We start from the raw sequence: 13,101 nt of genomic DNA on the forward strand, positions 1-13,101 counted from the left end.
CTGCCTGCTGAATGCAGTTACTGTATAGCAGTTACAAATGGAGTACGTGTCCTAATTCTCTGAGTACTGTAAAGGAGAGGCAGATTTTTCAGGATCTCTTTCCTATCTATAGAACAACTTCAGATTGTTCATTGTAAATGACAAACCCTCCTACAACATAACAATGGGTTAAATAAAGAATCTGAGTTTGCAAAGGTGGAGCCAAAGGGCAGTTCAGATTCCTTGCCCATTTTATCCAAATCTGCTCCCCAGTCAGAATTTGGATATGTTGCTCTTACTTTGGCCTTTCTTCCTCATGTCACGGCATTAACACAGTCTAGTGCAGAGGGACAAATGTTGCTGTGGGCAACTTCTGGGATGATGAATGGTTCCCATGCTGCTGTCCCATAGCTCCAGATGTTCATCATCCATACTGCATGCAGCTGATGCCATAGAAGCAACATGTGCAGGGAACCAATTCTTCATCGGGACTAATGAGTATCTCTTTTTCTTGAATGGCCCACAGGTCAGTGTCCCCCTGGCCAGTACTCTGTGGATGGCTTCAAACCCTGCCAGCTATGTCCACGTGGCTCCTACCAACCAGAAGCTGGGCGAGCTTTGTGCTTCCATTGTGGTGGAGGGCTAACCACCAAACATGAGGGAGCATTTTCCTTCCAGGACTGTGATACTAAAGGTATGTGTGGAGCTGCAGTTCAGAGCCAAACTAAATGTGACAGTGTCCTTGTATGTGCCATGAGGACACCGGCATGTTTATTTTGACCTTCTATAAGGGAGTAGCACAACCTACTCAAGGTTAATTGAACCATCCACAACTGGGTTCTGTTGCTTCTTCTACAATAGCTATGCTGAAGATATAGCTCTACAGAGTTGTAGGGGGTACACCATGATGATGCAACGAGAGACAGAAGCAGTGCGTTGTTATATTATAATAAAATATTCATTACTTTGGTTAAATATATGTCTGGGGACTGCACAGCCAGACTTACAGGGTGTGGGGGAGGGCACTAGAGTCTGGTCCTCCTTGGGGGCTGCTGGACTCACTACCTCTGTCACTCCCTGAGGTTCTGGAGTAGCCACCCAATGGAGCACAAGACACCTAAAACATTGTGGCTGGAAAAACTGTATTCCAGGGGAGTGCGCACTAACTTAAGTTCCATAATGAAAGAAAAGTGGGATTTAAACAAAATAAATAAACATCTAAATGTTTACAACATAGCACAGTCATAGAGGAGGGAAGGGGATAGTCGGATTTGAGTACTCAGAAAATGGATTGTCTCTGCAACTAAAACATCACTTGGAAGAGTGAATAAAAATAGCAGAGTGAATAAAAATACAGAATGAATAAAAATAGCAATGTGCATTTGTTGCACAGATATCCAAAAATACTTACTATTGGCTTTTTTGCTCTTCTTGGCCAATAAAGAACTTCAGTAAAGTCCTCCAGTGCACCTGGGACTAGTTATAATTTTCAAAAATAAATCTGTATTTTATATGCAAGGATATTCAATATATTTAATATACAGGGAATATCAGGATATTCAAAAGTTTAGGATCAAGACAGACATATTCAAAATGTGGTGAAATGAATGCAGCTATTGTATGTTCAATCACCTTGAGTATCTTCTTTGCCCTAAGACTCCAGCATTCTCTTTCAATCTCACCTCTCATGGTGACTTCGTGTTTGTCTGTGACCAAACTACATGTCTTGTCCTTCCCTCCATTTCCCCAGCAATGGATTGAGAAACTGAACTCAAGAACTGATAGTTTTGATTTGACAGTGTCTTACTACTAACATAGCTGAATTGTGTAGTACCTAAGAGTCATTATCACAATCCCATGGAATCATGTTTGCTTAAACCCTCTGATGTCAGTGGGGTTCACTAGGCCTAACTTTATTTTGGATTGTGACCAATAAGATTGTCATTTGTTGAGCTTGTGTTGTCTTTTGAGATCCTTGACTCTTTTCTCTTCTATTCAATGCATAGTTCAGTGTTCCCCAGGCCATTATTATAACACCAGTGTCCATCGCTGCATTCGTTGTGCTGTAGGCACCTACCAGCCAGACTTCCGTCAAAACTACTGCATCGCGTGCCCTGGGAATACCACCACAGACTTTGATGGCTCTACCTCAGTATCACAGTGCAAAAGTATGTCTTGTTCTCTGTAGATGTACATAATTGGGGAAGGGGCTTAATCCCAGATGCCCTGGTGCTCTACTGTCTGTGATGCTGTATCATGTCACTATGCAAAATGCTATTGAACTGATCTTGGCTTCAGTGACACTGCAGTTTTTCCTATGCATGTCCACAGCCAGCTTAGTATGTGCTTTCAGTTAGTCTTCATCTGGCTAACAGGTACATCTGGCTAGCTAGCTAGCTGTCTGTCTATACATGGAGACCCTTAGGAAGCAAGTGGACTACATATTGGAGTTCTGTCATCAGCTCTCCCATATCTTTACATTTTCAGAAAGTCAGCCCAAAATTATATGGAAGACAGCAATACGTTTCGCCTGCTGAGACAAATAGTAGCTTCGGTGGGAAGGAATTTATGGGGAAATGGCACTGGAGGAAGAGTTAAAAATATTTTACCCATTGCTGTAGTCTCAGACCAGTTGGGGTACTTAATAGATGTTATTTTTTGCAGTTAAATAGACATGAGTTCTCATCACATCTATCCAACACCTCATTTAGTCAGGCCCTTATTTACATGTATAATAGCTAGTAACAATACGCCAAGACAGTGCCTAAACCTCCCTTGACTGCCAATCTGGTTCTTTTCTTAACTGATGTCACAGTGATCTCCCTTGTTTCTTTATAGATCGTCAATGTGGAGGGGAGCTGGGTGAATATACTGGTTATATTGAGTCTCCCAACTACCCTGGAAACTACCCTGCAAACGTGGAGTGTACCTGGAATATCAACCCACCTCCAAAACGCAAAATTCTCATTGTGGTGCCTGAAATCTTTCTGCCATCTGAGGATGAATGTGGGGATGTCCTTGTCATGCGGAAAAACTGTAGGTAACCGAATGCTGGGCTAGGGCTATATAAAGGGTAATGGGCAGTGAGAATGTTCCTAGATTCCTCTCAGCTGTCTAGAGTTTGGAAACCAAAGAAACAATCATAGTCTTCTTGACTTGCTGTCAGTACCAATAAGTGATCAAGCCAGATTGTTTGTACATATCAGAGGCAGTTGTCTGAAGACAACCAAGCAAAGGAAGCAGAAACGGATAGCAGCTGATTTTATGCACAAATGACAAAATGTAGAGACTGAAGAGCTAGGCCAGAGTCAACAACTTAATAGGACTAGGCTGAGCACTCTTGGTCCCTTGGTCAGATGTTCCCACTGACATGATAGCTGTTCTATAGCCTGGCCATCTGTACTGGTGCCACTGCAGGGAACAAGCCAGCATCTGGGCCCTCCAGGAAGCTGCTGTGGGAAAATAGAGAATAAAACCAATAGAATAAAGCGTCTGCATCCTGCTTCTAGATTCCTCTGCTTTGAGACCCAGAGCTAGAAGCTCATCGATCACCAAGGCAAATTTAAATATTGGGCTTGAGTGTATTACAAGCTTAGACTGAGCTTACAGACCTGACCACCATAAGCTTAGCCCTTGCTGATGTTGCATTTTCTGTCATAATCCATGCCCATGAACCCATTGCATCCTTCAGTAAGATACTTTTGTGATTCTCGGAAGCAGTTTTCCTGCATGGTGCACCATGTTCTACTCCAGAAATTTTCTTTCAATTTTGTGTGATCTTGTTGTGCCATCAAATATAATACACAATCCCAAATTTCGCACATTTGAGCCTACAAATGGAAGAATCCATATCTTCAGAAGTGGCCACTATGCGTGTAAGTCCACGATTCTTATCCACAGACTTATTTGAGTCTATAGAAATTGCAACCTAAGTGACAGTGGAAGAGAAAAGGTGCCCTCAAGTATTGACTAATGCTGTTAGCTTGAAAAAGGGACTTCGGTATCAGCCATTTTTTACGCATCAGTCTGGAGGACTTTGACAAAGGTAATGAATGACAAAAGAAGGAGAGAGCCTTTCTTAGATTGCTATCATCCATTCTTGTTCTCTGCACCTCAGGTGTTTTAATGCTACTGTTGTGGATGTGTAAGCTATGAATGATTCTAGGCAATATTTGGTCATATTATGTTCTCCTTTTCAGCATCTCCCTCCTCTATCACCACCTATGAGACATGCCAGACATATGAGAGGCCCATAGCTTTCACTGCAAGGTCTCGAAAGCTGTGGATCAACTTCAAAACTAGTGAAGCCAACAGCGCCCGAGGCTTCCAGATCCCCTATGTCACCTATGACGGTAAGTAGGAGGAAGACAGTGCATGTGGCCAAAATGTGAACAAGACCAAGAGTGTGGTCCAACATCCTCCCTCCTACATTTGGAATTTGGATAAGAGGTAGTTCTACAGAACCTGCACAAATTATTTTTTAAAGTTTCTGCTACTATTGCAAAGCCTCCATAAAGGAACAATAGGTCAAGCAACAAAGTTTCAACAGTAGCTACTTTTCAAGCATAACTCTTTATTGTGGGCCACAGAGAACTGCCAGTAACTCTTGTGTTGTTCATTCCAGCACATGTCACCCTGCGTTGTGGCTCTTCTGGTCTTCAAGAGACAATTGCCTTTTGTGCTGACCTGTAGATTCATTCAATTATTCCTCAGTTCCTCTTCATAACTATTTCATATTATTTGTTGAGTTTGTTTATTGTATATGGAAATGGGTGTGTTCACTCACTGACTGCTTATTCTCCCCCCCCCCTCCCCCACTATCCCACTGGTTCTTCTTTTCATTCAATATTGTAGAGGATTATGAGCAGCTGGTGGAGGATATTGTACGAGATGGCAGGTTATATGCATCTGAAAATCATCAGGAAATACTGAAGGTGAGATTGCTGATAGCACACCAGTGCAGGTGTTTAGTGTGTGTATAACCCCCTGGATTTAGTCCCAGTATTTCCAGGTAGCAGGAATTTACCCACAACCTTGGATAGCTGCTGCCATTCAGAGTAGGTGGAACTGGTCCATGTGGACCAGTAGTATGGCTGGGTGTAAGTCCAGCTTATATAGTACTTTGGTTTAATGTCCTTGTTGCTATTGGTACTCCAGCCCAAACTGGAAATGAAATCCTCTTTCTTTTTATTTGCTGCCTCTTGTAAAAGGAGAGGAAGTGCTGGTGTGATACTAAAGTACCATTTTTTTTCTAGTTACATATTGTTGAGGAGAAGTAGATGTGTGATATCCATGCACTTCTACAATGATATGTCAGTTGGACACTAGAGGTGCCCTCTGGATGTTTGGATCTTCCTAGTGTTTCTCAGTAAAACTGTTTAATTTGTTCAGATGGCTTGGACTAATGCAGGGGTCTTCAAACTATGACCCTCCGGATGTTCATAGACTACAATTCCCATGAGCCCTACCACTTGGCCATGCTGGCAGGGGCTGAAGGGAATTGTAGTTCATGAACATCTGGAGGGCCATAGTTTGAAGACCCCTGGACTAATGCATAGTCCAGATGGCTTGGACTAATCAGGGTGTGCTGATTCTGTCTCAGATGTATACAGCAAAGGTGATACCTGCAGAGCCTGTGGATGTACTCACTCTTGCCCATAACAGTGATTTGTCTGCTTGGTTTTTTTCCCCACAGGACAAAAAACTGATCAAGGCTTTCTTTGATGTGTTGGCTCACCCGCAAAACTATTTCAAGTACACAGAGAAGCACAAGGAGATGCTGCCACGTTCCTTCATCAAACTCCTCCGCTCCAAAGTCTCCAGCTTTCTCAGGCCTTACAAATAGCCTCATGGTGCTTTCACTAGCCTGCCAGGCTCCTCCACAACCAAGAAAACTTCTCTTACACTTATTCTTATTTTTCAATGACCTTTGTTACAAATACAACCCTCCCCCATCGCTCACTATGCAGATAATTATAACCTTGGCTTTTCTTCAAACCTAAATTCATTGACGATATTGTCTATGGAAGGAGCAGTTAGCAGCCATGGGGAATCCCCATCCCACTGTACTTTTCTACCCTCAGCTCTACAGAGATCATGTATGAACTCTCAATGATGCACTCTCCACAAGTGGCCTCTGCTGGGACCTGTAGTTCTAGGGCAATTTCATCCTTCTCCCTGGTACGCATGTGCAGCCCCTTACCCTCAGGGCATCTGCTACAGGCCATTTGGATACATCTCTCTGTATGACTGTCTGTTTGTAGAAAGAAACACCTCTGATTCCATATCATGCCTGCAATTCTGGAACACGGATAAATTGTGAACTTCTAGCAGCTGCTACATGATCAGATTGATCCAGCCAAACTCTTTTGTAAAGAACTGAAGCCAAACGACACCCAAGACATGAAAGGTTATGCTTTATCAGACAATTGTGGTTTTTAAAGGAAAATAAAAAGTAAATCAAGCATGGTCTTGCAGAGAGGATCCAAGGAAAAAGATTATTAATAGCTGGGAGAAAGATTATATAGAGAAAATAGTCATATCTGAGAAGTGTGAAAGAAAATGGCCCATGGTTGGGATGGCAGTTCTGGTGGCTTTGGAGAACATCATTTCTTGATTGACTTCTTTGCCTTTGAAGAAAGCATTGTCCTAACCGCATTCTTATACCGGATGATGTCTGGGAAAAGGGGAGGAGAACTTGGTGAACAGTGAGACTTTCCAATGTGACTTCCCCGATGGACACTCACGTGGAGAGACCAGACGTCTTATAAGCTCTGCCAAAGAGTAATTAAATGACAAAAAAAAAAAAGCAAGCGGTGTGAAGGGCAGGAGTGAGTGAATGTTTGTGCACTAGGATGTTCTCCTTTCTACCTTTTCATATTATTAAGTGCAATCATTTTGAGTTGTCTTTATATTATTTAGAGGGAAGTTTTTTTTCTACTAGAAATTACGATATTTATACCTGCCTGAGAAAAGAGAATGTGTGTGTGCGCGCATGTGTTTATAAAAATGAAACAGAACACAAACAAGGATTTGGATAATTATGCCTAAATGTGACTAGGTTTTCAGCTCTTGGAATCTTTTGTTTTCCTCAACACGGTAAAATCCTGATTATTGAGATCCTTGGTTATTCAGTGACCACTGAAGCTACGCAGAACACAGACTGAATATCTACGAATGACTGAAAATTATATTTTGGCCGCAAGCAATGCTTGAGAGCCAGTGCAGCTCTTAGCAAAGGCATGCATTATAGTCTTCATGAGTCAGCACCATTTCAGAATGTAAGTTGAAGATCGCATTAGAATCATTCTCCAGTTTAAACCCTCCCAGCGTGTGTTGCTAGTATTTTTGGGGGGTGGGGGTGGGGGGATGTAGTTTAACCTTCCTTCCAACTTTACTAGTTCTGCAAAGGCAAGGAGATTTTGATGTGTGGGATGAGTTCAGATCTGAGATTCTCCATTTACGTATTGAGGTGGTGTAGGGTTGGATCCAGCCAGCATTTTCACCTAGGTTCATCTACTCCCTTATTGCAACCTCAGTCCCATGTGACTTTTATCCATGTAAATCCCATGATTCTCAGCCTGGCCTTTTTTGATAACCTCCTATTTTTACCAAAGAAAAAGTTGGTAGAATCCAACTGATATTTCAGTAGGTTTGATTTCTAACCTGAAAGGTGATAGGGCTCAGGTTTCCCTAGAAGTCATGCTATCTCCTATGAAAACTCTTTCCCTAATTCCAGAGCTTTAGTGGTTGGTTCTCTCAGGGGGGAAAACCTTCTTTACATATATTCAAAGGCACACTTATAGTCCCGTGTTCCAAGGCTGAGCCCAGCATTAGACACAGGTTTTGAGGTGAGCCTTGGCTGACTAGTGCATCTTCTTTCCCAATTTAAACGTTTGTACTAAAGTCTCTTTCCAGTGCAAATACTAGTGACAAAATCCCTGTTTATATCAGCGTAACTGTTGCCTTCTCTGAGCTATGGCCTAAAATTAACAATCAGAACTGTAATCTAAAGGTCTACAGCTGTGCTTGGGCCACATCATCTCCATTTGCTGTAGTAGAATTTGAAGCTTCCCTGCCTTGACGTGGATGGTTTGCTCTTCCTCCCTTGTAGGTTGTTATTGATTCAGAATCAACTCCATTCAGTTCACTGGGATCCTTTCAGCATTGAAGTTACCTTGGCATTGAAGAAATGCGTCTGAGATAAGTGTGATTGTGATACTTGAGTACATTTTAACCTATCATAAGCAGTTAAGCCATGACATGTGGCACTCATTTTCTCAGATTCAGCTCTTGCCTACTATACACATGCATTTTTTTATATTGGGGGTATTATTTTCCATAAGAGAGTATGGAAGAGGTCGAACCAGAAATTGAGACTAACTCTGAAGGCAAAACTTAGGTTCAGTGCAGCTTAGATATTCTACCTTATTTCTTACTAGCTAGATCCATAGTCCCAATTTCTTCTCCAAACTGAGAAAATACAAAGGTTTGAAAAGCTGAAAATTCCATCTCAACGTAGGAAATGCAACCATTTTGAAACAACAAAGCTGAAATATTTATACCTGCATTTATGCAGTATGCCATAATACAGTACCTTCTGTAAAATAATGATTAAATGATGAAAAAGGTGTAGTCCATAAACTTATTTGCACTTGATAAAAGAAATTGTATCTGAACTTGTAAAAAGAAAAAGTTTGCATTTCATATTGTCTTTTTTAATTATTAAATGGAATTTCTTGGTGTTGTGTTGATCTTTCAAAATGTGATTTCCATTGCTTGCTTGTGAATTGCAAATGGTAAGCTTTATTGCGTAAGGGGTTTCCTCTCCTTTTTCTCCTTGGAAGCTAACTGATTTTTGGACTTGAAAGGTAGTGCCTATACATTTTTTCATGATGCCGAAATCCTGACTGGAAATAAATATGCTCATCTTTCCTACACCTGTCAGCAGGCACAATGAGAAAAAGAAGACTGCAAAAGGCAACAGTGAAAATAACCTCCTTCCACAAGTAGAGACACTTATAGCACTTCCAGATATTTCTAATGGGAGCACAGCTTTGTCAGGAAAGCGGAAGTGCCTTAGAGAAGAGTCACTTCTTACCAAAGGGGTTGAGAGCTCCTTTTGTCAGAGGCACTGAACATCTCTGCATTTCCCACAGTACTCATCCTGTGATTATATTTAGACAGTGATCAGTATGAGAATAGACAGAAAGACTGGCTGGTTAGCAGACAGCCAGTGTGTCTGCATGCCACGTACCTGCAGAAGCATTGCAGTCATTTGAGAAAGGTAGTGGTTGGAAGCATCCTTCCCAGTGAAGGGTCCCTGTAAATAAAAATTTGCTTTCCTAGAAAATCATAACCTATTTGCACTTGTTTAACAATCTTCCCACAAGCCCCACTTGGATTAACCTCCCAGCCCCATAGTTTTATCTGCAGATGCAGTGCTTATATAGGGGCAAGGGAGAACTTTCAGATGCTTTATATATAATATAGTTTGGATTTAGAAGAAGAGTTTGGATTTACATCCCACTTTTTTCTCCTGTAAGGAGACTCAAGGGGGCTTACAAGCTCCTTTCCCTTCCTCTCCCCACAATAGACACCTTGTGAGGTAGGTGGTGCTGAGAGAGTTCCAAAGAACTGTGACTAGCCCAAGGTCACCCAGCAGGAATGTCCGAGTGTGGAAACACATCTGGTTCACCAGATAACCCTCTGCCACTCAGGTGGAGGAGTGGGGAATCCAACCAGGTTATCTAAATTAGAATCCACCTGCTCTTAAAGAGCTCCACCCTGGTGACTAACCATGGTTACTGAAGGAAGCTTCCATATACTAGAGAAGTCTTCAGTATCTATGGCCCTTCAGGGCAACTAAGCTGCTGTGTAAAACAGCATGCTGAAGAAGATGGACTACTGATCTGATCAAGCAGGCTCTATTTTCTAGTGATATTTACACACACACCACACACAAACACACTTGTGCCACAATGATTTATAAGTTAGCAGAGGACAAGTAGATTTAATATGTTGCCTGCTGTGCTTTTCCAGCAAGAAAAAGCAAGAGTTTAGGTTTCCTTGAAGGAGAGCGCACTGGAAACTTCTGAGTTTTTTTAATATTTAGAAAAAAATGCAAAGGAAAGCCAAGAGACATTCTGACAAGGCAGTGAAATCTGCTACCCCAGATCAGCTTGAAAAAGGGAGCTAAAGTCACAAGCCCTTTATCACCATCATTAATATATTTGATTCTCAACACAGCGCCATATACAAATAGTTGAATATGAAGAGTGGACCATGGATACATATGTTTCTTCATAACTGTTTTATATACTTGCCTGTGAACGAAAATGGGAGTTAACAATCAAGCTTGTGAATCAAGATTTTTCTTCTCCAGCATCAAACAGTGCAAAACTGGCCAGCAGATAACACATTAGCATACAAAATTTGTATCTTAAATCGATTTGTAGCTTTCGCCAATGCTGTTGAGGTTCCTTTTAAAACATTTGTTCCAGGAGTTTGCTTTGAGAACTTCTCAGAGGACTTAGTGGTCTGGCCTCACCAGCTGTTTTTGGATGTTCTACCCACACTGTTGCTGCCGATCCCAGACATTACTACCTTGGGCCCAGAGGCCACCCCACCAGGCATTCCATCTCCTGGATTGTTCCCTCCACCATTTCTGCCTCCACGAGCCATACCCTCAGGAATTTCTACAGTCATGCCATCTCTATTCATGCCCCTGGGTGCTGGAGCCCTAGGCCTTTCTTCTGGAGTCAGGGTGCATCTTCCTTAACCACATCCTTTCCCTCTTGGTGGGATGTTGCCAGGAATGTCTCAGATGCAAGTGATCATGGAATACCAAGAATAGGCCCACAACAGTCAGGGCCACTGGGCATAGGGGTTAGCCACCAACCACCTGCCTCCAGGCATTCCCCAACCTGGCCCACCACCTATGAGAATGCTGCCCCAGGGCCTCACTATCAAACTCCAATGGCCCATGCCTCCTCACAGGATATGTGGGCCACCTCTCTTGATGCCTTTCCATGAGTACAACTGACCTCCTTGTCCTCCTCTGTAAGCTACCAGCAAAACCCTCACATTCCCCAAAGGTGCCTGGTGCCTCCATGAGGGCCCATGCAAGAGCCGCTACTCCCATAAACTAAAGGACAGCATGGGCTAGCATCAAGAAGTACCTGATGATGTCCAATTCCTCTAGTCTCTAATTTTTTTAACTTCTTTTTGGACCAACATTCTTGAAAACCAGATAGCTGCTTCTTGCTCACATGTGAATCGTGCTTTTAGCTGCTTTGCCAGCATATTAAGGTTTCTCTTATTCATTGTTGCTGAGAAAATTACAAGATTTTAAGTTCTTTTATTCTTATCATTAATATTCTTGTGAAACCCAGTGTACAAATGCAGTTTGCAAATAAAAGTTTGCACCATTCTGGCAGTGAAAACATTGAAAACTGGAGGGACAAACAGACATCCCTCTGTGATACACCTCTGAAGATGCCAGCCACAGATGCAGGCAAAACGTTAGGAATAAGACCCACCAGACCACGGCTACACAGCCCAGAAAACCCACCAGAACCAGTTGAATCCGGCCGTGAAAATCTTCGACAGTAAACTGGAGGGATTGGCTGTAGAGTCCTTCAGAAGTATTCCGCTCAGGTGAGACTTCACTGCTTCCTCATTGTTTGTTGGTTCCTTACTAGTCTTCTAAACCAGCGTGGTATAGTAGCTAGAGTGTCAGACTAGGATCTGGGAGACCCAGGTCCAAACACCCAGCTGAGTGACCTTGAGCCTCTACAAAACTCTCAGCCTAACCTACCTCACAGAGTTGTTGTGAGGATGAAATAGAAAAGATGAGAACGATATACGCCATTTTTGGTTCTCACTGGAGAGAAAGATGAGGTATTAGGTAGTTAGATCCTCCCATGCTAAATAGCATATCGGGCAAGAAGTGCTCTCCAGCAGTTCTGGTCTTGAGTGAGTGAGGTATAAATAAAGTAAATAAACCATAGTGGGATTCAAATACCCACTCTTCCTGATGCCCCTGTGTAACAGTTTTAAAGGAAAAATGGTTCAACCTGCCAGTTAAAATACTCTTCACAAACTTTTCTGTCTGTGACTTTACCTTCAGCGATAAGGTGGGTGGTGACCTGAGATGCCTTTTTTAGTGGCAATGTCCCCCTTTTGAAATGCTTTCCACCTGGTGCTTACCTTACTTTTCTTTAAGCCAAGTCAAAATATTTCTCTTAACTTGGGCCCTTAACTAAGAGACTGAAGCTTTTTTAGTGGTTTTATGTTCTGCACCGATCTTAAGGACTGTCTATCAATATCACTTCAGACTGCTCTGTTTGTTTTATGTTCTTTTGTGCTCTGGCTTGTTTTTATGGACTTGTTTTTATTTTATTGACTTGGCTTGTTTTATTGGCACGATTTGTTTTTACAGACTTGTTTTTTATTAGTCGTATTGTTAGCTGTGAGACGCCTGCAGCAGGTCTGGCATAAGAATTTTATAAATAAATACAAATCGGAGTGGCATAAACGCAAAGTCAGTATACTGTAAGTATACTATATACATACACATTCACACTCACAAAAGAACAAATACAGAGAGAAAGAAAATATTGTCTTATAGTATAAGAAACAGTATGATTACTGGTTAGGAATGCTGGACTAGTATTTCATCCAAAGGCATTATTTTCCTTTGGGAGCTGTGGAATTAGTTTACAACCCACCTTCCTTAGTGAAATTATTGTGTTGGTTCTTTGGGGCTGTTTACAGATTTAACCTGCGTGTCACTAGCTCTCTTCTGTGGGTAGTATCAAATTGACACAGCCTACCCTGATTATGAATATTATTTTCAAAGTGTTCCAATGGTAAGAATTTACTCCCTTCCTTGTTGCTCTGAGGGCTTTTGCCAGAACCACCCCCTTGAAAGGTTGTAAACTTTAACCAGTTGTCGTATAGATGCTGGAAACATACGTAGTAAGAAAACTTTTTATCTACTTGTATGCCAGTGCTAACAATCCTCTGGAGCATGAACCAGTAGCTAGACTGTAGGTATGTAGTAATTAGTGTTGGACAAGGATCTGGGAGACCCAGGTTTGAATCCCCACTGTACCATGG

At 42.0% G+C, this 13,101-nt stretch overlaps 1 protein-coding gene across 8 annotated transcripts in view; it reads left to right on the forward strand.

The window, feature by feature from the left end:
* SCUBE3 (signal peptide, CUB domain and EGF like domain containing 3) overlaps positions 1 to 8,721 on the forward strand; it is a 120,998-nt gene extending 112,277 nt beyond the window's left edge. For all 8 annotated transcript variants that reach the window (XM_048498017.1, XM_048498018.1, XM_048498021.1 and 5 more), the window contains 6 exons: positions 506 to 673; positions 1,986 to 2,147; positions 2,818 to 3,015; positions 4,179 to 4,331; positions 4,834 to 4,913; positions 5,675 to 8,721. In XM_048498017.1, the coding sequence (XP_048353974.1) occupies positions 506 to 673; positions 1,986 to 2,147; positions 2,818 to 3,015; positions 4,179 to 4,331; positions 4,834 to 4,913; positions 5,675 to 5,824 (911 nt within the window). In that variant the 3' untranslated portion in view covers positions 5,825 to 8,721. The remainder of the gene's footprint in view (positions 1 to 505; positions 674 to 1,985; positions 2,148 to 2,817; positions 3,016 to 4,178; positions 4,332 to 4,833; positions 4,914 to 5,674) is intronic.
* Positions 8,722 to 13,101: the final 4,380 nt, after the last annotated feature.

Source organism: Sphaerodactylus townsendi, linkage group LG05, assembly GCF_021028975.2.
Source record: "Sphaerodactylus townsendi isolate TG3544 linkage group LG05, MPM_Stown_v2.3, whole genome shotgun sequence".
In the NCBI taxonomy this organism is placed as follows: Eukaryota; Metazoa; Chordata; class Lepidosauria; order Squamata; family Sphaerodactylidae; genus Sphaerodactylus; species Sphaerodactylus townsendi.